Raw genomic sequence first — 24,053 nt, forward strand, 5'->3', positions numbered from 1 at the left:
TGCAGCCCCGTATCATCACACACAAACCTCCGTGGTTCACTTTAAAGACGATGCATTTACTGTGGTAGTCTCAGCCAGGTTTATGCCAAACATGTTTGACCTATGTGAAAGCAATGATCCACTTAACATTCTGCTTCCTTTCATGTTCTTTTGCAGCTTTGTGCCGAAGAGCAAGGTTTTTGTTGTTTTTTTTTCTTGGATGCCATCAATAGAAGCTGACGTTCTGTATGTCCTTCACACTGTTTGAGTTATCCAAGAAACTCCATTTCCATTGATAACTAGTCTACAGCCCTTGCTTGTCAGTTTATTAAAGCTATTTTGTGAAAGTAGCACACTGTGTTGACTTATTCTAAGAGGACACCACTGTGACTTTGATTTACTGGAATATGGCTCGTTCTATATCTCCCAACCCAAGCCTGTTTTCACTTATTTTTAGCTAGTAACCACAATCTTAGTGGACTCCTCATTGTTTTTGTTATTTTTCCCAGTAATTTACTTCCATCTGTGCCTGTGATACAGATATGCATGTAAGCAAAGTCCACATGAAAAGTCCAAATTTCATAATTATATTCATGCACTTAGCCTAACTGCAAATAACAGTATTCAAATTTGTTTCATTTCATACCGTATGTGTCGCGGGTGTTTTTACTTTTCTTACATTGAGTTTCTACTATAGGGCTTCAAGCCCTATAGAAACCTTTTTCTGGTTGGAATCAGGACCTATTCAATTTGAGTAGTGGAGAGAAGTAGGGGATTAACACTTTAAACTGGTCAGGTAGCCCGGTTCTATCTTTTACCCTGGTAAAAAATACATAAATAAATAAAAATTTAATCTCTCCATTATTGCCAACTAGGCCTTCTTGCTCATATGGTGACATGTGGATTGTTATTTCTCTAGCCACTTGTCAAGTGATGACACATCAACCCTGTTTCTGGATCCAAAAATCTGATGATTGAGACTGTTTTAATGTTTTTTTTAATCCTCTGTGTGTTGTTTATGTGTTGTTTTCAGAATAAATAATAATAGAATTTATCTGCACTGTTCATTTGTGACACATCCTTAAGTAAAGTTTTTAAAGGCCTGTTGTTGACTATAGCACATGTACTCACAGTGTCCTGGATACAAAATATTTATTTGATGTCTTCAGAAAAGAACACTTCACTTCGACATTAAGCTTGGGATCAAAACCTACATGCTAATGTATTTATATTAGCCTAACCACAGGAAAGACGTTTACTTACTACAACAGCCCTCCAAACATTGCTGTTTATTAGCCTTTCATCTTTCTTTATGTCAGTCGTAGTAGAGCTGTACATTTTAGTTTTGCTTTTGCTTTTTTTACAAATTCTTCCGTCAGAACATTTTTTATCATTCTAAGTCAAAACTAGCTTAGCTAAATTAGCTAAACTAGCTAATTTCCTGCTGATTTGTAACTTTGCTAAATGTAAATTTTTTTTTTCACGCATGCCTGGACATTAAACTTTATTGTAACACGTGAGATAACAGCCACACTGGTCATTGTACTGGAGGTGAAACAATTTCTAGGTAGTGCCTCAGAGTTTGTTTGATTTTAAAAAGTGATAGGAGTTTTGGACTCGGAAATAGCTAACAATGTCAAACTGTATGGTTTCTCTTTTTGTTGTTGAGATCTGGTGCTACATAAATAAATCTAAATTGGAAAATAACTCAACTGAAATTGGTTTGAATCCAGTATGAGAATAAACAAACATTTAAAAAAACATAAAAAGAAATAATAATATTAGAATGGTCTGAAGAGTTGATAGTCCAGCTTTGAAAAGTACAACATAATTTTGGTAAACAGAGAATTCATTAAACATGCTAACAAGCATCAAAATTCTCTCTGCCTATTCCACTCACAAAAGATAACAACTGTCATTACATCACAACTGATCTAATGAAAACATGCGAAAGGAAAGGGGAAAAAAAAGGCTTGTCAATCAGACCAGTCCCATCCCCACATATGCCCCTCTTTAGGGCCTAATATTTACCTAATTATGAAAATTTACTCAATACTAATGCCATCACATAGACAGGGAGTGGATTTATCTAATGATATCACAACCACCTGTGGAAACGTATTAAAATAAGTATGTAATGAGAGAAGATTGCAAAGCACTTGTTGTGTCCTTGGGCAAGACACTTCACCCGTTGCCTACTGGTGGTGGTCAGAGGGCCCGGTGGCGCCAGTGTCCGGCAGCCTCGCCTCTGTCAGTGCGCCCCAGGGTGGCTGTGGCTACATGTAGCTTGCCATCACCAGTGTATGAATGTGTGCGTGAATGGGTGGATGACTGGATATGTAAAGCGCTTTGGGGTCCTTAGGGACTAGTAAAGCGCTATATAAATACAGGCCATTTACCATTTACCATTTACCACTTAGCGATCCTCAGTGGTATTTATAGGGGTCCAGACTCTATGCCTTGTTTTTTGCAGCTTGGCTGAAGCTTTATGCTTGACCTTACTAACATGTGGCCAAATAGATCCTGCTGGGATCCACTCCAATCGCATCCTGAAGCTAAATAAAAGAGGTTGTAGCTGAAGAAACTGTGAATGGCTGGCAGTATAAGGGTATCAGGACAGCTAAAATATCTTATACGCTGAAGAAATGTTCAGTACTTTGGAAGTATTTCAAACCTGCTACACCATCAGCTTTTGGTTGTATGTTGGCAAAGGGTTTTTTTTTCTTAACCACAAACTGCGGGCAATTTAGAGATAAAGTTTTCCCTTTCTTTTTCTTGCTTGCTCACTTGTCTACTTTCATTCCTCATGCTGGTCAGAGAGGCATTATATAAGATAGTTGTTCAGGGTCAAGGTGGGGATCAAACCTATCCCAGCTGTCATAGTGCGAGAGGTGGGGTATACCCTAAAGAGGTCACCAGTATTTCACAGAGCTAACATAGAGAGGCGGTCACACTGGCGACAAATTTAGAATCACCAAGAATCTAAAATCCATGTGTTTGAACTGTGAAAGAGTGAAAGATACTCTGAGTATCTGCGGGGAACCCACACATGAGAACCAACCTGCCATCACACCACACCACTGTGCCACCATTTCAAACATTTTGACTCTTGGATGTATATTTCTTTCCGATTTTATTCTACAGATTTCAAAAAGCAATATTAAAGTCAAGCATGACGCCTTACATGAGGAATACAGCTTATTAAATATTGCTAGAATTTCTTTCTACCATGCTGTAAGCTAGAAATGTGCAGTAAATCTTTAATACAGTTCAACTCTGACAACACCTTTAAACAGCCTGTCAACTGCCCTCTCTCTGTCATTGCCTCCAGCTGTCACGTCTAAAAAGCTTGCCCTGAATCCTACAGCCTTCTTTGGAAACTACATCATCGACACAAACGACGCGTGTTGATTATTATCAGCCTTCTTTCAGCAAACTCGTGCTGCGGTTTCCTTCTGCAGCTTTGGAAGCCTTAGCTTTGAAAGCGGAGGGTGGAGATTGCAGATAGCAATCCACTAATGCTGTTGTTGTAGGAGGTGATGCCAAAATCAGCCCTGATTTGAGACGCTTTGAAAATCACAAATCTAGTTGCATAAGGTGTTTTACTTCAAGACTTCCTTGTTCTCTGTTCTCTTGAAATTAGCTAAATAGGTAAAAAGAAATTTCAAGTAAAGTTAAATCAAAGCTCTGCTGACTAACTCGCAGCTGTTGAGGCTGAAGTACACTCAGTTCACCTTCATTTTTATTCATCACCTTCATGATGCATTAGTTAACAGCTTTGCACTGCTATTTGGATCATATTTGGGTACAACCTACTAGAGATGGCACAATACCACTTTTTTATGTCCGATACCGATACCGATATCATAAATTTGGATATCTGCCGATACCGATATGAATCCGATATAGTGTTTTTTAATCAACAAAACTGTTTTTTTTAAATATCTTGCTGCATTTTGTATAAGTTCATACTCAAGTTTAAAACAACAACTACACTAAAGCTATTCTGTTATACCTGTATGCAAAAAAAAATATTTCATAGTTCAGCAATACTGATCAATCTAATAAACTTAAACCTACACCATCCTCCCTATTCTGGTATTTTAAAGAGTACTTAGCATAAATATTAAGCAGCCTAACTAATAGGGTTCCAACTCCCAGCAACAACAAAAATAAATAAATAAAAAATAGGGAACCACCCCTCACGCTCCACCTCATGATGCTTAATCGACGTAACCAACCTTAATTTGATGCAGTGGGAAAAGAAAATGCACAGAAATCAATTATTTTTCAAGAAATATTAAATAGATTCAACATCTTTCTTCAACAAAATTGCAGACTGCACAGATGGTACCTTCCCAAAGGAAAAAGTACTATAGCTTACTAGGGTATATCTATTAGACTTAATAGTTACTATATACAGTAATGGACTTCTATTTATTTTGCATCAAATTAAAACTTTGGGTGTCAGATAATTATTTATTAAAAGCTCGACATTTTAAATGAGAATAAGAAAGAAAAGTATGTCTTTGTGCCCCCTTTTCCCTGTTAATGCCCTATCGGCCCCCCTGGCTAAACTTTGCTAGATCCGCCCCTGCACAGTTACCAGCGTCAGCTACGTAGAAAAAGATCCTCGAGTAGAAAGTAATAATAAATAAATTCTAACAACAGCTGATCAAGCTTAAACGTGCTGCTGTTGTTCAGCCGCTGGTTTCCTCTTTCTGGTGCAAAGTGGGCCAAAAACAAACCAGAGAGACGGACTCGCGACAGAAAAGCCGATCAGCTGATCGTTAAGCAGTTTCATGATTGAAGTAGCAGCAAGAAGAGGCAGTCGCTCCATATATCGTTTGTTAAGCTTAATGCAGGAATGCTTTACAAACATTCAGAGATGGACTTACACACTTGCTTTACTTCTCTCGGGATAACTTTGTCGGAGATGAAATGCCGGGTTGCTAGCGAAGCTCCAAATGCTATCCAGACCACCGACAGGTCCCGCATGCCACAGCCGCTCTATCACGTGATGCATACTGCCCCGACGTGCTAACGTTCTGAGGCGAGTTACGGCGTGTTGCAAGTTTTGTGAGGTGCTTTCGTGATATTTAATGGATCGGATTACATTTTTTATTTTTCTCCGATATCCGATCCAGTAATTTAGGTCAGTATCGGACCGATACCGATACGTAATATCGGATCGGTCCATCTCTACAACCTACACGATTTTTGCAACAAGAAGAACAAAAGGAAATGACAAATGGAGAGGGGGGAGCAGAGAGAGTTGGTTGAGAATGTAAGAAGGCAAACACAAAGAAAGCAGGAGAAAACAGAGGCACAGCAGGGGAGAAAGACTGGCACTAGGTGGGGGGTTGTTTCTCTAAAAATATGAAAACATAAGGTATGTTTTTGAACATACAGAAATCTTTGAACATGAGCAGGAACCTAAAAGTTTTTAAAACATTTCAGACCTTCTACCCCAAGTGAAAGATCCCCCAGTCACCAGTGCTGAATCCTGCTTATTCTGTGTTACCTACATTTAAGGACCAGTTGGATGCTTTTGAGTATATTATAGTTACTGAATCACATGAGGATATTGCACCTCAAGCATTCGGAAGAAGTACATTGTAAATGTCAGGACATAACAATATAATTTGGAGTGCATTCAGTATTTTTTGCTGAAAATTACACTGCAATTTTATATTCGACTAAGAGGCCTAAAGCCACTAAAAAGTGTGTTGCCAGCATGACATGGAGGACAGTTGGTTTCACCCTTTTTACATCATTTTACCTTGGAGACGGAGATTCTGCAAGAACATACTGTAATGCCACATGTCTACTTTCTTAATCTTGCAGTCTCACACTGAAAGTTACTTTTATTCAGCGGTAATAATGGGAAATGTGAGCTCAGATATGACAGTTAAATCCACTTGTCTGGAGCCCCCTTCTGTGTTTTCATTAAAACATAATAGCCCTGGTTCCATCCCTGCTACTCTTCTACTCATCAAACTGAGATTATTGCAACTATGTTGACAAGCTGATTGAAAGCAGGGGTTAGTGACAATGATCATTCTATATTCACACACCAAATCACCGCCTTGTAATTAGCAGTTAGCATCCTTGCCGTGTGAATATACTGTAGCATTTCTTTTATGCAGACTGGACTTAATTAGACAGCTCTGACAGCGGAATACAGATTAATATGGCATGCAAACTGCTACAATACTGGGCCCTTTTCATTTCCACGGTATGCTCTCATTTCACTAGCTTGCCGTTTCACCAGACAGGAGACACAAGCTATTTAATGTGGATTCATTGTAAGTCTCATTTGGGTGTTAGACACACAAATGCTTAACCAAATTACACATACTGTATCGCCACATGTACACGTGCATAAAAACCTGAGACCTGACATGGGTGATGGTACAAAGATAAATATGCTTTATTTTACAAAGACCCCATGTCTTTTGCCACAGATAAATTGTCAGGGGCTGCATTTTGTGTTAGTTTGTATTGTTGATTTCTCATGTTAATATTATGTTAAATTCATGTGGTATTCTTAAGGTGAGGGCATAGTTGAGTTATTTTGTATTGTGTATTACTTATGTGATAATGTTAAGTTCTGCTATTTGGGTGACCGTGGCTTAGGGGGTTGGGAAGCGCATCTGTAACCAGAAGGTTGCCGGTTCAATCCCCGGGCTTGACATCCTGGTTGTTGTGTCCTTGGGCAAGACACTTTACCCTACTGCCTACTGGTAGGCTCATCTGTGCTTCTGTCAGTCTGCCCCAGGGCAGCTGTGGCTACAACCGTAGCTCCACCAGTGTGTGAATGCGAGAGTGAATGAATAGTTGAGTTTGGTTTATGTTTCTTCTATGCCTCCTTGTTTTTGTAGGTTCCCCTTGTGTCTCTCCCCTCTATGTTCCTCTCCCTCCCTCCCTCCCTCCCTCCCTCCCTCTGTCTGTCTCTTGTGTCAAACTTGTGTTGTCATGTCTACCTTCCATTATGTTTCCTGTTTTATTTTGAAAGGTCTTGCGTTCCTTGTTCAGTGTGTTTAGTTGTACTTCCCCTGTGGCGTTAAGGTTTATTTGTATCAGCTCTTTTTCCCCAGGTGTTTTCACTTCCCTCATTACCGTTCTGTATATTTAAGTCCTCTGTCTCCCTCAGTTCAGTGTCAGGTCGTCTGTTCACCTCATGTTCCATGGATGTCATGTTTTTCTCGTCTCAGTTTTCTCATGTTCTGGTCATGTTTAGGTTTATCAACAGAGTTTTTCCATATCCTGCGTTAGTTTTTCCCCAGTTTAGGTTAATGTTTAGTTTTTCACCTTTGTTCGTCTGTGCTTTTGTTTTTGGGCTAGTTATCAGCCAAAATAAACAGCTTGCTTTTTGTTAAACTTTAGTCCTCGTGTATGTGCTTTTGGGTCCATGCTCCTCAAACATTCCAGCCGTGACATAAACTTTGCTGTTTTGCAAAACACCTGAAGTTTCAAAAAAGTTGGAACATGGGGCTTGTCTCTTCCTTGAACAAATTTCTGCCAGCATTTAGAATCTGAGGACACCAATCAGTGTAGCCTTGAAAAAAAATGTTTTCCCATTGCTGCTTTATGTGATCCTATTTTTCTGGTGCCATGGTGCACCAAAGGTTTTTTCAGTGGATAACAGATGGAGGCCTTTATGTGTTGTAAAATTTATGACCAAATCCAAAAACCACCATTACTGAGAGAGAGAGAAAATAACTGACTCAATAGCATCAATTTCATGGCTCACTGCTATTCAGAATTTAATGTTAATTAACAAGTTGTCGAATCAAAACTCAGCCTGAGTAACATAAGTAGTTTTCTCCACTCTGCCTGGCTGTGACGTATTCCCTATGTCTGTTGTTTAACTCTTTTGTTAGAAAACTGCATAAGTAATACACACCTTTTCTTTTAGCTGTTCCCTTTAGGGTTTGCCACAGCAGATCGTCTCCATCTCACCCTATCCTTAGCATCGTCCTCTGTCACACCAACCTCCACATGTTCTTCTTCACTACATCCATGAATCGTCTTTAGGGTCTTCCTCTTTTTCTCCCGCCTGGCAGCACACTTCTGAAATCAACCTAAATGTCCGGTTCTTAAACTGTGACTGGTTAAAAACATGAAACCACTTTTATTTTTGCCTGACCTGGAACCTGTAGGGAATGCAAATCTTGGTCTTTATCAGTCTATGCAAACCTAGTCTTTCTTGGTTTTGCATGACTGATGAAGACCTCTGTTATCTGTCTGGACTGCTGTGTGGCCAGTTTACAGAGAGTATTTTATTACAGTAAAAAATGCAGTTAAAATTTGTACAAACAGGAGATGGAGCACATGCGACTCCATTGTTCAGCATTAATGGTGACTTTGCAGATGTGCGGATAACTCGTTCTTGTGTTCCCATGTGCTCATCTTGTTAGCCAAGTTGGAGGCGCTCTCTGTAATTTTTCAGACAGTTTAAATATGCAGAACAAAGCCCAGTTTATTACTGCTAGAGCTCAAAGTAGATCAGGGCCAGTGAAGGTGGCTTGAATTCTGGATGTTGATCAGGTGGATTCAGTGATTGTGTTCAATGACAATAGTTTTTAGAAGTGTTCCAGAGCCCGTGCATTGATTTTCACTTCAAAATCATTTCTGTTTTTATTGCAGTGCTGCCTGAAGGTCATGGCTGTTCAGTGTTGTATTTCAGCTTTGGACCTTGTGTGCAGAGATTTCTCCATATTCTGTCCCTAGTAAAGACTCAGCCTCTCCAGGAGACTATTTTTACTCTTAATATCCAGTCATGTTACGAATTAAAGTGCTTTTTTTGTATTCTATGTTTTTATTACATAATTTTAACAGCCTTTTGCACCCCAGTCAGAGTTTCTTCAAACAAATTACTGATATCACAGCCACATATTCGCCAGCATTCGATGTAATTGGTTGATTGTGGGGTTTAAAATATTTTGCAGATCATTGGATTCTGTTTGTATTTACACTTTTAGATGGTGCCTGTTGTCTGTTGGGTGGCACTTACTAAGATTTTTCTCGACCAAAGTGGTGGACGAACAGATTTTTATCTGGTTATTAAAAGATTAAATGGCATTTGATGAGCTGTGAATTGTCTAATCTCCTTGGCTGATAAAATACTTTGAAAACATCTTAGATAATCTACAAAAATGCTTTGTATTCAAGTTTAAAACTAGGCTTTTTTTTTGAGAAACTGCCATTTTCTTCTATCGTACAGAACATTAAAGCTCACAAACAGACAGAATACACACAAAGCTGGTTTGTAACACTGCTTTGTACCTTGCAGAAAACCACTGGGAATTCCCACGTCGAGGCAGAGGGTAATTGGCAAAAGCAATCAAAGATCAAAAGGAGAACAAAGAAATAAATTTTAACTCAGGGGAATCAATAAAAAAAAGTTTGCAGTGAACCAAAATTTTAATAAACCCTTTACTCTAAGTCCTCTGAACCTTGACTCCACCAATACCGACTGATGAATCTGCCTTTCCTAAACTCACAGGCTTCTTCATGTAGGTGAGTTAACAATGACACACTAGAGAGTGATACAATCCACAGGTGGCAATATGGTTGACAGTCGGAGAGAGCCTTTTCTATATACTGCTTCAGTGTGGATGTGTGTGTACTCACAGAGACACCCATGTGTGTGCATGTGTTAGTCTCGGGGTGATGGAAGGATTACTCTGTCACTGTAGCAGAGCAGATTACTGGTGCCCCATTTTGTAACCTGATTCTGAACCTCGACAAACACAGCTTATCCTGTCACACTCAGCATTACTCCAAGACCACCAGCGGTGAAATGTAACTAAATACATTTACTTGAGTACGGTACATAAATAAAAACTCTGATGTAGTCATATTTAAAGTTTTCCACGTTATGCCAATGTGTTCTTCTACTAAAACGTCTTACTAAATCCTCAATATTATTATTGAAGCTACCCATAAGTATATGAAGTGATTAAAATTAGCTCTATCAGTAACACTGAACTGATATCAATAATCCAAAACAGTTGTGTTGATTGATTTCATCCATAAAATGTCTAAAAATCTAAACTGCTTTCTTTATGGTTTACTTCTGGACTTGCAACTCCTACAAACTGAATTCTGTGTTGGTGAAGATAGTCGGAGAGAGCCAACTCGAGTAAGTGGGTGGAAATCGATGATTGCTTTGTCAGCCCAAAAAACTTCACTGTGAGTGAGCACAAGCGATGGAATAAGAATCTGCATCACAAGTAAGGTTTGCAGCAAATATTCTTTCTGAAAAGCCGAAGAACATTACAGTAGTATTGTACTCTGTCAATCTATAAATCCATTTTCCTAACCTTTTATCCACGGCTGCAACAAGACTGGATCATGTCTCCGCTTTTGCAGTGTGAGGGGTCATATACACCTTGGACAGCTCACCAAGCTTACCCTGGAGACAAATTCATAATGTGCAATGCCAAAGTAAAAAAAAACCCACCAACAACGACTACTACAAGTAATCTTCAGATTTCACTCCTTTAGGCAGGGACGAAACAGGCTTTCATATTGAAGAATGCTGTTTGATCTACTGTTTGCTGTGTGGGAGACCTGGATCTTAACACCAGTGATAAACCCTCCACATCAAGTCTGGGAAAGTTTGACACATAAGTTAATATTTCTCTCTGTTAGCTCTTTTATAGCTGTAGTAAAAAGGCAAATCAACTACTGCAATTAGTCAGAAAAGGGCTTCCAGGAAACAATCCAGACAGAAGCAGTCCAGAGGTGCACAGGGACACAGCCCTGAAGGGGGTAGCAGTTATTCAATCAGTCCATCAATCCGTCAATCAATCTATCATCCATCCATCCATCCATCCATCTATTTGAATGGCTGGAATTCACATGCCTTGGGAGGCATTCCCAAGCCACCTGAAATAAAATCTCTATAGCATGTCCTGGTCTGCCACAGTAGAACATGCCCTGAAGACTTCATTTAGGAAGCACCCAGGAAACATCTTAGTCAGATGTCTCCTACCAATGTGGAGGAGAGCCACAGCTATTAAATAAAGCAAGGTTTTTGCTTTTTGTGGCAACGTTTTGGAACTTTTAGACTGAGATGGTAAAATTATAAGAAAACCATGATTATGCAGGCAAACGTTCAAACTTTATAAATGTTAATAACCATCTCAATAAAGTTTAAATAACTATTAAAGTCTTACTTGAAGTACTTGATGGTAATACGTTTGCTTAAATCGCAGTACTTCTGCTCTCACTTTTATTTAAAGCTCCACATGCTTCTTCCATCATTGATGACCACCACCTCCCCATGCACTCTCAAACATGGACATCCTTTTACAGCAACAAGTTTACAGTACTCTGCCTTCCTTTTCCCAACATGAATGTAATTTCAAGCACTTGCATAATATTCATCTCATCGGAGGCTTTCAAGCCCTTTTTCCTCCCTGTCTCTGTCAGTACCACCTGGTTCCTTCTCTGCTTCTCTTATGTCACACACAGACTCTGCTTTCATCGTCTTTCCAGATGAGGAACACTCGAAGCGGGGTTGGCCACAAAGGGGATAAAGGCTCAGAGATCATCCACAAATTATTCACTAATTCTTTCTCTGAGCTGGATTCATCGGCCTCAGCGGAGTTAAAATGAGGATCAATTCCTATTCTAAGTAGGGAGAAAAAAACAAAGGCTTTTACAGACTAATCGGAAAGATAACAAAAAACCCAGAGAATATAGAGGGAATGGCTGAATGAAAATAAGGTAAGATGGACAGAAGGGGTGAAGAGTAGCAGGGAGAAAAAACAGTACAGGAAAAAGAAGCTGTGGACAAGTGGAGAGGCGTAGTGACAAGTGGACAGATTGGGGTCAAAGTTGGTAAAATGTGAGAAGGAGTGATAGAAGGAAATGTGCATGTGTCTGGTCTCTTGTAGGAGCATTTGAATAGATAACTTTTAGCAGTGTGTCTGTGTCTCTGTGAGAACACGTGAGAATGAAAGAAAGTGGCAAAGGGAACCACTTAGATGCAGGGAGGGCAAATGAGAAAAGACACTTGCCAGAGAAAGAATATTTTCATTTGGTGTTCAGGGCAGATGGTGCTCAGCTCAGCGTAGATGAGATTATTAGTCTGTAACACACTCAATCGCACTATTTGCACATAAATTACACATTAGCCAGAGTTATATTCTTCTTGATAGACATATTTCAGATCATTAATCTATTGTATGTTAGTAGATAGACACCGTCCTGAAAAATCAGCAAGCCATCTGAATTTTGTGCAGTTTTTTAAACCCACATCCGTGCCTCTTTGCCCTCTCCTTTCACTGCTTTTCATTTACAGTGTTGCGCTGCTGTATAGCAAGTTTTGAATCTGCTTTATTCACCATTAAAATGTCAGCTTTTAAATTATGAATAAAATGATGTTTGGAAGAGGAATACTTTTCTGAAGGCTCTTTCACAGGACTTGATTTTTCATGCCTCGCTATTGCATCAGCAATGCCATCCGTGAAGTGAAGAAGCAAAATAATACATAATAACACAGCAGTCGCAAAGAATATTGTTATTACACATATATCGTGCAGCATACTTGACTACACTTACTTCTATGCCTGTATTGATAGGCGGGGGGATTTGGGGGATGGTTTAAATGTGCAGGTACAAAGCTACAGGACTGACAGTTCTTTTGGACATTATTGCAAGTACAAATCTCTAACCTTTTCCCCAGATGACGCCTTATTAAACCTCCACTGAGAGCCTCATTAAAGTTATCATGAGAGCTGATAGCACATATGTGCAACTCAGTCTCCTGTCAGTGATTGCATTGCACGTCGTGCTACAAAAGGAGGGTGCACATACACCCAAATGGTTGAATATTGAGTTTTGAAAGACGCCTTTTCAGGCTGTGCACGAGCCTCAGCAGTGTGTTATGTTTGATTATTAACCTACTACTGGCTGCTTTTCAGTGTAGCAGTTGTTGCATCAAATATTAGCTTCATGCTGTATTCTCAGGGGGCAATCAAACCAAAATTTGTGCTCCTCCACATTTTACTTGGCTGAGCTGCCCTCCCTCAAGATGCACTGACAGCAACAGCGGCAACAATTTTAAGTCTGCATTATTTAAGTTGCCAGGCAACAATGCAGTGCAATGGCTTTGTGCACTTGTGTTTCTGTGACCAAATGCATTTGGTATTTTCACATTACGTCATTAATATGCAAATAATTAAAATGACCAGAAGTAGCCTCTTTAGTCATTACTGAAGGTATTAGCAGTTGTAGGGAAAGCACTGAAAGCAGTGGTAATACTGAAAGTATTTGCCCTAGATCTTGTGTCCTCTCACACCTGTGACACTGAGTCACACTCAGGTGCCCCTGGTGATTACGTCTCTAAGCCCTGCTCAAAATGAAAGAGGAGTCCATCTCCCTCATCTCTGCCTCATTGGTCAATTAGAACAGAGAGCAGCTCTTTGAGGACCGCTGGCTATCGCGCAGCATAAAGTCACCTAAACCGTAACATCTGTCTAACTTTCAGACAGCAATAATAATTAATTGAGAGTCCTACAGAAATTGGCCAGCATGTTACTTGGTTAGCTGGTACGCTGGTTGTTTCTTACGTCCATTCATTTTTGCTTGACTTGCTTGAGGAGACTTGTTTACATTGCTTCTCACAACAGATGTGCTTTTTTTCTTGTTCTTTTTCTTGTTGGTCATTATTATTACTCTTGTTTACGTTTAACTTATCTTTAGCCCAATTTTGCTTCAATTTGGTCATGCTGTTTCTTCTGCTTGCCTGCCAAAGCACTTCAATCAATTATTATCATTTTGACTTGTGGTTAATTAGTCAGCTAAATAGTTAATTAAAGACGATTATTAGGTTAACAGGCACACGTGATGCTATGATTTTACGAGTTATGAAACAGATGTTGGAGTGATATGTTTTCACGTCGTGTTTCAAAAACACAGCATGTGAGCTAGTGTGCCAGAGAGGCGATAAGGTGTCAGTAGAAGCTGAAGGGAGGATAAAATATGCCATAAAATTAAAATGCAGACAGAAACCTGTGTCTCTCATTTTTCTATGCTGCTAATGTTTCATTAACACTACATGCAAACAGATCGATTTCCAATGTCACGTCATAAGGAGTGATAAAGCATCAGATGCTTCTACTGTAGAGAGAAACTAGTGTCTCGCCATAGCAGTAAACATTTCTGTTCATTGTTATTCTGAGGTATAGCTCAGTAAAAGCAGAAAAAAAAGAAGTGACTGTCAGAAGTGGTTCGGTATAAGCTTCAAAACAGCACATTGTTCATTTCTGTCTTATTCAGGCTTTCAAGTATGCCACTTAAACTTAAACACATTCTTTTTTTCTTGATCTGTCAGGATATTCTACTTGCCTCGCCTAACAGCAGGTCAAATAAAATAATTGGGAGCGTAACGTATTTGTGTAGAGAAAATGTCAAATCCTGGGTGCGCTGTGAAATCCCCTGAACACATCCACCTGAATAAAATGGCACACGGTGCATCAAGTGCTGCCTTGACTATGTTAGCTTGTCAAAGTAGCTGTCAGCGTACCATGAGCACTCCAGGTTTGGAGCTGAGTCTACTGTAACGTTACCTCTCCCCTCACTTTCCTCACTTTTCTGTCTGCGATCCATGAACACTCAGTAAAACTAATAAAATATACAGCAAGGGCAGTCATCTAGTTGTACCTAAAAGATGACAGATAGAGGAAAAAAAATACATAATTCAGATTCTTTGCCACGTATGTTTCAATGTTTCTTCGTTCTCTTTTTTCATTTTTTTTCCTTGGATACGCTTGTTTCTCAGACAGGGTGAAAGATGCAAGACCAAGAAGGAATGTTAAGTAATATTCAAATATAAATGCAAAGTTGGCAAGATGAAACGTAGTAAGGAGAGGTTGAATATATTTTGTTGTCTTAATAAAAGCTGCCAAGTGGAGGAAACTTGTTCTGGTTTGTAATTCAATTCAAATAGTAATTATGTGCAATCACAGAAGAAAAACACAATTCTTTACCATTCCATTAAGCACCAAACCATTAAATGTAACCATGTTAAGACTTATATCTAAACTAGCGCACCTGTTCAACAGAGATCTGCAACAAATTTGATAATTAATGTCTTCTTTTAGCTATTCTTTGCAAGTCTACAGATTTTTGGACCAGTGGTGAGATTGGACTTTATGTCACCTTTTGTGGCCCGAATGACAGATTGAGACCAGATCTGACAGGTTAGTCAATAAATGAAAAAAAAAATCATTACTTGCAGCCCTGAAAATATCTTTAATCTTAGAAACCACAGGTAACCTTCAGATTTGGCAGGTTTGCAACTTCTCGTGATTCATGTGTGACCTTTGGTGAACAACACAAAACTATTTACTATGTCACTTTGAAGAATCCCTCACCTGGCAGCTGAAGTAATCAATATTCACATTGTAAGCCAGTCATGTGATCTTAATAGTCTTTGCTTTAGTTTTGCTGTGGCCCACTATTCAACTGTTTAATTTAACAATTGTATTCTCGAAATTGTACAAAATGTCACTTTTTTAAAGTTTTTGGTGATGTAGATTTCATCTTGTCTTTTAGCAATCCTTGTAAAGGACCCATTGGAGTTATATTTAGACACGTCCCACAAAAGCATCATTTGTCAGTATGCCAGAACCACATTTTAACCCCAAAAATTACACAACAAAGCAAAAACAACACAAGTCTTTTTTTGTGCCCAGTCTCAATCAAAGTTAGACTACGAAACATGCGCTGGAGTGTTCTTGGTCCCTTAAAAGAGGGCCGTCACCTCGCCCACCATCTGACAGTATCTGATAATGTGGGAATAAAATGCTTTTAATGATTCAATCTCTATTCTGGAAACTAGAGACTAGACTCTGTTCCATTTTGCATTAGGCGATACTTGAAGTCCTTGATCTGCACCTGTTTAAAAGTTTCCACGTCTCCACCTAATAAAAAGACAGACAAAACGGCAATGCAAGAACCTACTTAACACTGCTTCCTACTGCAGCAAACACATAGTCATTAGATTAAGATGAATGAAATCTATGAAAGAACTCAAATGGCTTTTTTTCCCCCTCTCAAGTAAATACTTCATAGTAATTGGACGTGATTGTGCGAGTTATTATCATTACAATCCACCTGTGTGGGTCTTTGCGGGTGACACAGCCAATCAAAAATCTATCCCATCTCCATGGAAACACGAGCTTTTGTCTCTGTTGCAATCACTGTTTTTAAAAGAGAACTGATGTCAATTATAGCCCGGTAGATGTGAGCTGAGCGCAACAAACATTCATGAAGGCAGCCATTGCTAAGCAGGCAGACTCATCATAGAGGCAAGCCAATGCCAGGATTCATTCTGTGTCTGCAGCTCTTATTATTTTCGTCTCATCTCAAATTATCAGGTGCATCTGCAACAACAGATAACTGTCCTGTTGTTGTTTCAGCTGGGAAGCTGTGAAACTGTCTGCAATTTCAATCTATAACTAGTAGGCGAAACAAGTTATGCGCCCTCATAGTTAAAGCAACTATAAACTAGGAGTGATGTTTAAATGCATCATTCATATTACCACTGTTATTATTGTTATTATTGGCATAAGAGTTGTTTACTTGTGCCTCATATCCCTATATGATGCATAATGGATATGTCAGCCCTGTGGCAAAACATTAACGACTACCCTGCCAACTTTCAATAATAAATGACACAACTGCCTGAGCGGCGAACACTTCATTTGCCAGGAAAATGACGAACAGCGCTGAGTGGATGCAGCTATGTGTTTGACATAAGACACCGACATCCCGTCAGCGTGGATTAAAATGTCACCAACCGTTACGGGCTTCTACAGACCTTGGTACAAAGTCGTCCGCCTTGAGCTATTGGTTTCAACATTTGCTTTTATGCAAAATAGATCAAGGACAGGGACAGTCGGGGTGAAAGCTGCTGGCAAAGGACTCGCTGGGACACGAGAGAGGGGAACAGAAAGGCGATCATAGAGCAGAACGGAAGTCAGAGAGAGTCAGTAATGTTCACTAAAGATAAATATGTTGAGCCTACCCTAAGGATTCAAAAATGCAAAATAATTTAATTAATTAATTAAATAACATGTAATATTAGTGTGACACCGCTGAACTGAAGCCCTTCTACCAATTACATCGCAGCTTTCGCCTCTATCGCTGTCAAAGAGGAACCCACAAAGCCCCTTACAGATTTGTATCTTTCTTTTTTTTTTTTCAGTTGTGCTCGACAGGAACCTATTCATCAAGTCAGTGTGGCGCTTGCTCATTTGTGACCTCACACCTTTGGCACGCAGCATTCGTCAGGGACAGAGTGAAATCTACTGACTGTGACCGCAGACTTTTGTAGACCTGTGTTCAGCAAGGCCACAGTGGTTTATCACACATATAGTTTCTTTTATTAAAGGTAAGAGAGATGAAAAAATACAATTCCTAATGTTGTTACAGCAACCCAGCCCTTTCCCAGCACCACTGTTATTTCTGGTTACCAGTGTATAGTCCACTGTTGGGTTTTGCATATGTTTTGTATGACTCTTTACATATCAGAGATACAGATAAGGGCAACAAGTGGTGTTTTTTTTCTCATGACGGGGGTGTGAGCTAGGGTAGAGGAAGTACTCCGATCATTTATGTAAGCTCGGCATCAGTGAAAAAATACTCTATTTTATGTTGAAGTCACCATATAAAACTTTGGACAGTACACAGCTATTATCAGAATCATATACAAAGAGAATCAGTTTAGTTTAGGTTGAATGAAGTAAGTAGGGTTTTATTTGTGGGAAACAGAAGGAAAGTTCTGTAAAAGCTGAGGTATTTCTTCCTGACATGACAAATCCCACCTGCCTGAGTTTTGAGACAAACAAGCAGAATTATAGATTTGTGGCATAATTGAATTCTTTTCCATAATTCCTTCTTTGAAATACCGCCTTCTTATTTTAGTCCTCCTTTCCCACAAATCTATTTTTAACAATGTTTGGCCGAATGGGGATCCGGGAAATGTTTCTCTAGCACAATTATAAAAGTCGGTGGCCCACAATAGAGCAAACAATCAATTTTCTAGATTCATTCTTCATAGTTAAATATTATCCTTTAAATGCCACAGTCCGCACAAGCCCACAAGACTCATGCTCACTGCCTCTTGGTTACTGCCTCGCTTCTCACTGCTCAGCCGAGTTTTAAAGTGAAGTTACAAGGAGTCAAGCGGTTAAATACTAATATATTCATTCTATAGTTCAGCCTTTGAATGTCCAGATTTACCTCTGCATTGGAATGAATTATATTGGGCAGGCACTAACTGAGGCCGTTTTCCCTGAGGTCAACTCTATTGTAAAGGATGATGGCTCCCTGAACGTTTCAGCGCTGAATCGCTTGCCCTTTCACAAATCCCATCAGCGCCACAGTGGACGCTGTGTTGCTGTTGTTGTCACCAACTCTTAGTTTTATGAAAGAAAAAAAAGAACCACATGCTGGTCAGTACTACTAAAAAGAACCTAATTAAACGGACTCGGCAAGCACACCAGAGCACACAAAATGACATCGATGTGACATGAGTGAATCATGCAACATAAGTCCCTTTCATTTATCCTCTGTGAATGCTATAATGGTTTATAAGATGTACACTTCTTCATAGATTAGGCAAAGTTTTATAATAACGGTCTTTTTAGAATCATTGTACCTGTGGTTTCACAGTATTTTAAGAATACCCGTTTTAGCAGCGTGCATGTGTGCGTTTACCTTCCATGACGTACACCAGCGAGCCTACATCGCCCTCCTTAATGATGCAGCTGTCCTTCCCGTACTCGACAGGATACATGCAGTCCACGATCTCTTGGATCTGCGACAGCTCCAGGTTCTTCATGAAGTCATTGTCCAAGATGGCCTCCTTTATCAGTTCCTTGGACCTGGAGGCAAAGCCAAGCAATGTGAGACAGTCACTGTACAAGCACTGACTTGTGCATTCTTCATTGCAGAAGGACAAAATGAGACACAATAAGAGGTTTTGCAGGCGCACATCTCAAATAAAAACTGTTCAGCATGTCTCTTATTTCCAAGGCTATTTCATTCTAGCTTTAACGGCTCAGCGCCTTTTCAAAAACATACCCTCAATTCAAATATGTCAAGGTGAAACCATCTCACCCGCCTCCCTCCCCTGAAAATTCTGAGGAAAGTCAATAAATAGCAAAATCAATGCCTAATGGATGCAGATTATTTCCATTCAGGGATTTACTTCTGAAAGCCAACTCGGCTTTCGGTTTGCAGAGTCATTAGGGCATTCCGCAGGTAAATAGTTTCTGCATTAACTATGCAACTGTCGGGAGAAAAGGTAATAAAGTGCAAAGCTAACGCGTGGTTGTCAAGGTGCAAGAGTGCTTGTCAGGTGGGCTGAAAGGAAACACAGGGCAAACGGAGAGGCAGGCGACATTATGAAAGGAGACCTGATAAATTATCTTCTAAATCTAGCAGCATGCAGTGGATGCAGCGCCAGAGGAGAGTAGAGATATTTGTTCAACAGGTGATAGCAAATCTGAAACCTGAAAGCAAGCATCAGTGTGACTGTCTGAGAAAGGTAGACGCGTTGAAAGAAGTCTGACGCGGGCCAGATCGCGAACAACGAGTCAAGATCACTCATTCACCGAAGCATCGCCACAGTTCCATTTGCTCAGCTGCACGCTGTGTATGTGCTTCTCTGGCAGCTAAATGAATGAGGTTATGTACCAGGGTTAAACCATTAAAGAGACCTCTCACACTGAGAAGAGAGGCCAATATCCTAATTCATAAAAAAAATCCACAAAAGCAGCCCACTATGCCCCGCAAGTAGTATTCAAAGGCACTGGGGAACTGCCTCTTGCCTTTTTTTGCTCAGTGCCCTTTTCAGAAACGGATTTCTTAGTGCATTGTTGATCACCTGGAGAGCTCATTGCTAAAAGGGCAAATAACCTAGAAGGCATTTATGAATCAGTGCTCCCACAACACGCAGGCTTCTCTTCTCCACTGCCAGCCTGCAGCAAAGTCCTCGCCAAGGAACAAAAGTGCATAAACAAAACTTCAAATTACAACATCAACAGTGCCCTTTTTTTTTACTTCTTTCAGATTTATGTTTTTCAACCTGTCTGTTATTTTGGAACAGCAAACTCTACAAACCTCCTCTGCAGATTCAAGTGTATATGAGGCCATGTTTCACTGCACAATGAGTGTTTTATTTCTCTTTATGCTGAACTTTTAAGGTCACTCAAACGCTTCTTCAATAAATCCTCAAACACATTATTGAGTCTGGGATGAGACAGTGGTGCTGTTTCAAATTTCTTTTCTTTTTTTAAATGCCAAAACACTTAAAAGAGCGATGCCAGTCTCTTCTCAGAAGCAGCTACCATTTGAGCTTTCACCAACATCTGCACATTTTATTGCACTGTTTTTACACCAGCTGAATTATTAGCGGGGCTCTAATAAATTGTGCTTTTCATTCATGACCATGAATACCAAATTAGGGTCTGAAGCCTGTGGATTCCGACCAGCGATGCTTTTCACACTCGCATATAAACGTGAGAAACTAAATTACCAGAGAACAACATTAGCTACGTGTCGTATTTCACTGGAAAACCCAAATAACGTTTTGGGGTTTTTTGAAAGCACACAAAAGAACCTTAATTCTCACATGTGGCCTCTGGATTTCTATAATCTTAAAGACAAAGATCATGTATGTGCATTCCTATAGATGTTCCACGATCCCTATACGTGTCATCTCTTCTCAAATTTTAGATCATTTACAGAATAACAAGAGCAACCAACCAACGCGAGAGGCTTCAGGCTAACAAGCTTCCAAATCCACTGGATTTTTTAATAGACTTGAATCGTAAATGGAGCTGCTCTAACTGAGCAACCTGGATTATAAAGAAGTTGTTTCTGCCCTTGAGAGTCTAAACATGCTGCTGTGCGAATTTTAAACAGGGAGGATTGAGGTGTTGCACTTTTTTTTTATTCCCACTCCACAATCTATGTTCAGATCTGACTCCTTGCTCCTTGAGTTGTAATTTTTTTGGGGGGGAGTTGTCTGCAGGAACAGAAGATCTCATTAGTTTGAAAGGAGCATAGTAATGCTGTGAAGCGCAGTTTTTTTGGACTGATATTTCATAATAGATTTCATTTTATGAAAAGACAGCACACTTTACGCATAATTAACTCGAGGCATTTTCACAGACTAACTTAAACAATTTTAGGAGAATCGAGCCAGGATATTGTCCAGCTCACGTGTAGCGTGCAACAGAAGATGATCTGCTTCTCAGAGCTGGCAGCACTCCTTTGTATTAGGTGAGGATGCTGCATGAGTAGGGTGCGCAGGTGGCAGGACATATGACAAATGACAGTGGTTTCACTATGACCTGAGCTATTCTCACCTGGGAGCAATTAGACGCTACATGGCCTTTGTGAGCTGGTAGAGACCACTTGAGGTCTGAATCTGACATTTTCACTCACACATACAACTGCACTTACCTGTCAAAAGTTTGGACACACTTTCTCATTTACTACTTTCTACATTGTAGATAGATGCTGAAGACATAAACATATGAGGCAAAATACAGTATATGGAATTATGTAGCATACAAAAAATGATAAATAATTGTAAATATGTCTTATATTTTAGATTCCTCAAAGTAGCCACTCTTTGCTTTGTTGACAGCACTGCAAACCCTTGGCCTTCTCTCAATGAGCTTCATGGTGCAGTCACCTGAAATGGTTTTCACTTCACAGGTGAGCTTTGTCAGGGTTCATTATTGGAATTTCCTTCCTTGTTAATGGGGTTGGGACCATCAGTTGTGTTGTGCAGAAGTCAGGTTAGTACACAGCTAACAACTGTTAGAATTCATAGTATGGCAAGAACCAATCAGCTAAGTAAAGACAGACAACAGTTCATCATTACTTTAAGAACTGAAGGTCAGTCAATCTGAAAACTGAGGATAAATTCATGGAGTCAACAGCCTCAGAAATACCAAGTTAACAGCACCTCAGATGAGAGGCTAGATAAATGTCACACAAAGTTCCATTAGCAGACACATCTGTACATCAGCTGTTCAGAGGAGGCCTTTATGGTCAAATAGCTGCTACAAAACCACGACTAAGAAAAAGCAACAGCAGAAGAGATTTGTTTGGGCCAAGAAACACAAGGAATGGACATTAGACAAGTGGAAATCTGAGCTTTGGTTTGATGAGTCCACACTGAACCAGCATGGCTACCACAGCATCCTGCAGCGAGATGCCATCCCATTCGGTTTGCTTTTAGTTGGACCATCATTTATTTTTCAACAGGACAGTGACCCCAAACACACCTCCAGGCTGTGTAAGGGCTATTTGACGATGAAGGAAAGTGATGGAGTGCTGCGCCAGATGACCTGGCCTCCACAGTAACCTGACCTAAACCCAATCGAGATGGTTGGGGATGAGATGGACCTCAGAGTAAAGGCAAAAGGGCCAACAAGTTCTCAGCATCTCAAGGAACTCCTTCAAGACTGTTGGAAAACCATTTCAGGTGACTACCTCATGAAGCTCATCGAGAGAATGCCAAGAACGTGCAAAGTAGTAATCAAAATAAAGGGTGGCTATTTTGAAGAATCTAACATATAAAACATGTTTTGAGTTATTTCACACTTTTTTGTTTGCTACATAACTGCATATGTATTCATTCATAGTTTTGATGCCTTCAGTGAGAATCTACACCATAAATCATCATTAAAATAAAGAACCATTATATGAGAAGGTGTGTCCAAACTTTTAACTTGTAGTGTATGTCAGTTACATTTACCATTTAAAAAAGTCCAGGCCTGCAGTACATGTGTGAAAAAGGCTCAACAGGAACTAGCTGGAAATCTTTTTTTTTTCCAAGGCTGACCTCCAGCCCACTGGAAATGTGCCTCATTGACCCTATTTCTGTTCGATTTACACCCAGGAGATTTAGGGCAGACATGATCGTGGCCATTCTTGAGCAACATCTTCCAAATCCAACCCTTATGAAAACATCTGCCTCCGTCTCCTTTGTGAGAGCGATATATTTTCTTTCATCCACTACAGAAGTTTAGACTGAGCAAGTTCAGTCTTCCTTAAAAGGAGAAACTATGCTCTTTAAGGAGGAAAAAAAAGGCATGGCAGAAAAGTGGGAGAGGCCAGGAGAAATAAAAGTCAGAAAGAGGGAAAAGAATGGATAGCATACGAGTAAAGAGTGCTCTATGGGCCTTGTAAAGAAGATAAAGAGAGGGGAGAATGAAAGAAAAACACAAACACTTAGCCAGATCTAACAGATATTATCAGTAAACTTCAGTAACAAAGGAAAATAAAGAGTTAGTGAACTTGTTTTAGCCCACAGTATAAATTAACATGCACAAAAAAACAACAACAACAAACTCAATCTAAATGAACTGCTTTTCTACAGAAAAATATCAACTTCTCCAAATTACTCAGGCAAAGATGTCCAACCAGTTTGGACATCTTTGCCTGAGTAAGATAAGAACAGTGCTCAACTAATAAGAGAACAAGCGCAAAAACACACTACAGTCATTTGCATTCAACACTGGCTGTTTTTCAATTATTATTTTTTTTTCATCTCTATGCTTATTAGAAGAGCAATATTAGAGAAAATGCCATTCTCTAACAAATGAGGAGTGTGAAAAGGTGTGGCAGACGTTTAATGGAAAATTGAAGCTGTCGCTGAGAGAGGCTTGATGGAAGTTCAAACAGCCTCATTGTAATGAGTTAATTTTTAGCTTTCCTTTGAGGATCATCATCAGAAATTATTTAAGAAACCGCTGCCACTCATCTTTTCTTTCTTTTGAAATCTTGAAATAGTCTTTTCCCATCATAATTGATATTTTCTTAACTGGAGATTCTCTCTGATCTGTTCCAATATTAAATCACGGGGTAATCAACCACTTTTTGAAGTAAAGTGCTAAAAGTCTTGACAAGAGTCTCAAGAAAATCACTTAATGAAGTCTCAGAATTACGCCAGTTATTAAAAGAATTGGTCACTCTGGTGTTTTCCTCAGCTAACCTTCCAAACCAGTGTTCAGGATCTCAGACAA

At 39.6% G+C, this 24,053-nt stretch overlaps 1 protein-coding gene across 3 annotated transcripts in view; it reads right to left on the bottom strand.

Moving 5' to 3' along the window:
• Nucleotides 1–24,053, bottom strand: part of LOC113035556 (cGMP-dependent protein kinase 1) — a 101,695-nt gene that overhangs the window by 72,005 nt on the left and 5,637 nt on the right. For all 3 annotated transcript variants that reach the window (XM_026191190.2, XM_080287547.1, XM_026191189.2), the window contains exon 2: nucleotides 18,724–18,890. In XM_026191190.2, the coding sequence (XP_026046975.1) occupies nucleotides 18,724–18,890 (167 nt within the window). The remainder of the gene's footprint in view (nucleotides 1–18,723; nucleotides 18,891–24,053) is intronic.

This window comes from Astatotilapia calliptera, chromosome 13 (genome assembly GCF_964374335.1).
Source record: "Astatotilapia calliptera chromosome 13, fAstCal68.1, whole genome shotgun sequence".
In the NCBI taxonomy this organism is placed as follows: domain Eukaryota; kingdom Metazoa; phylum Chordata; class Actinopteri; order Cichliformes; family Cichlidae; genus Astatotilapia; species Astatotilapia calliptera.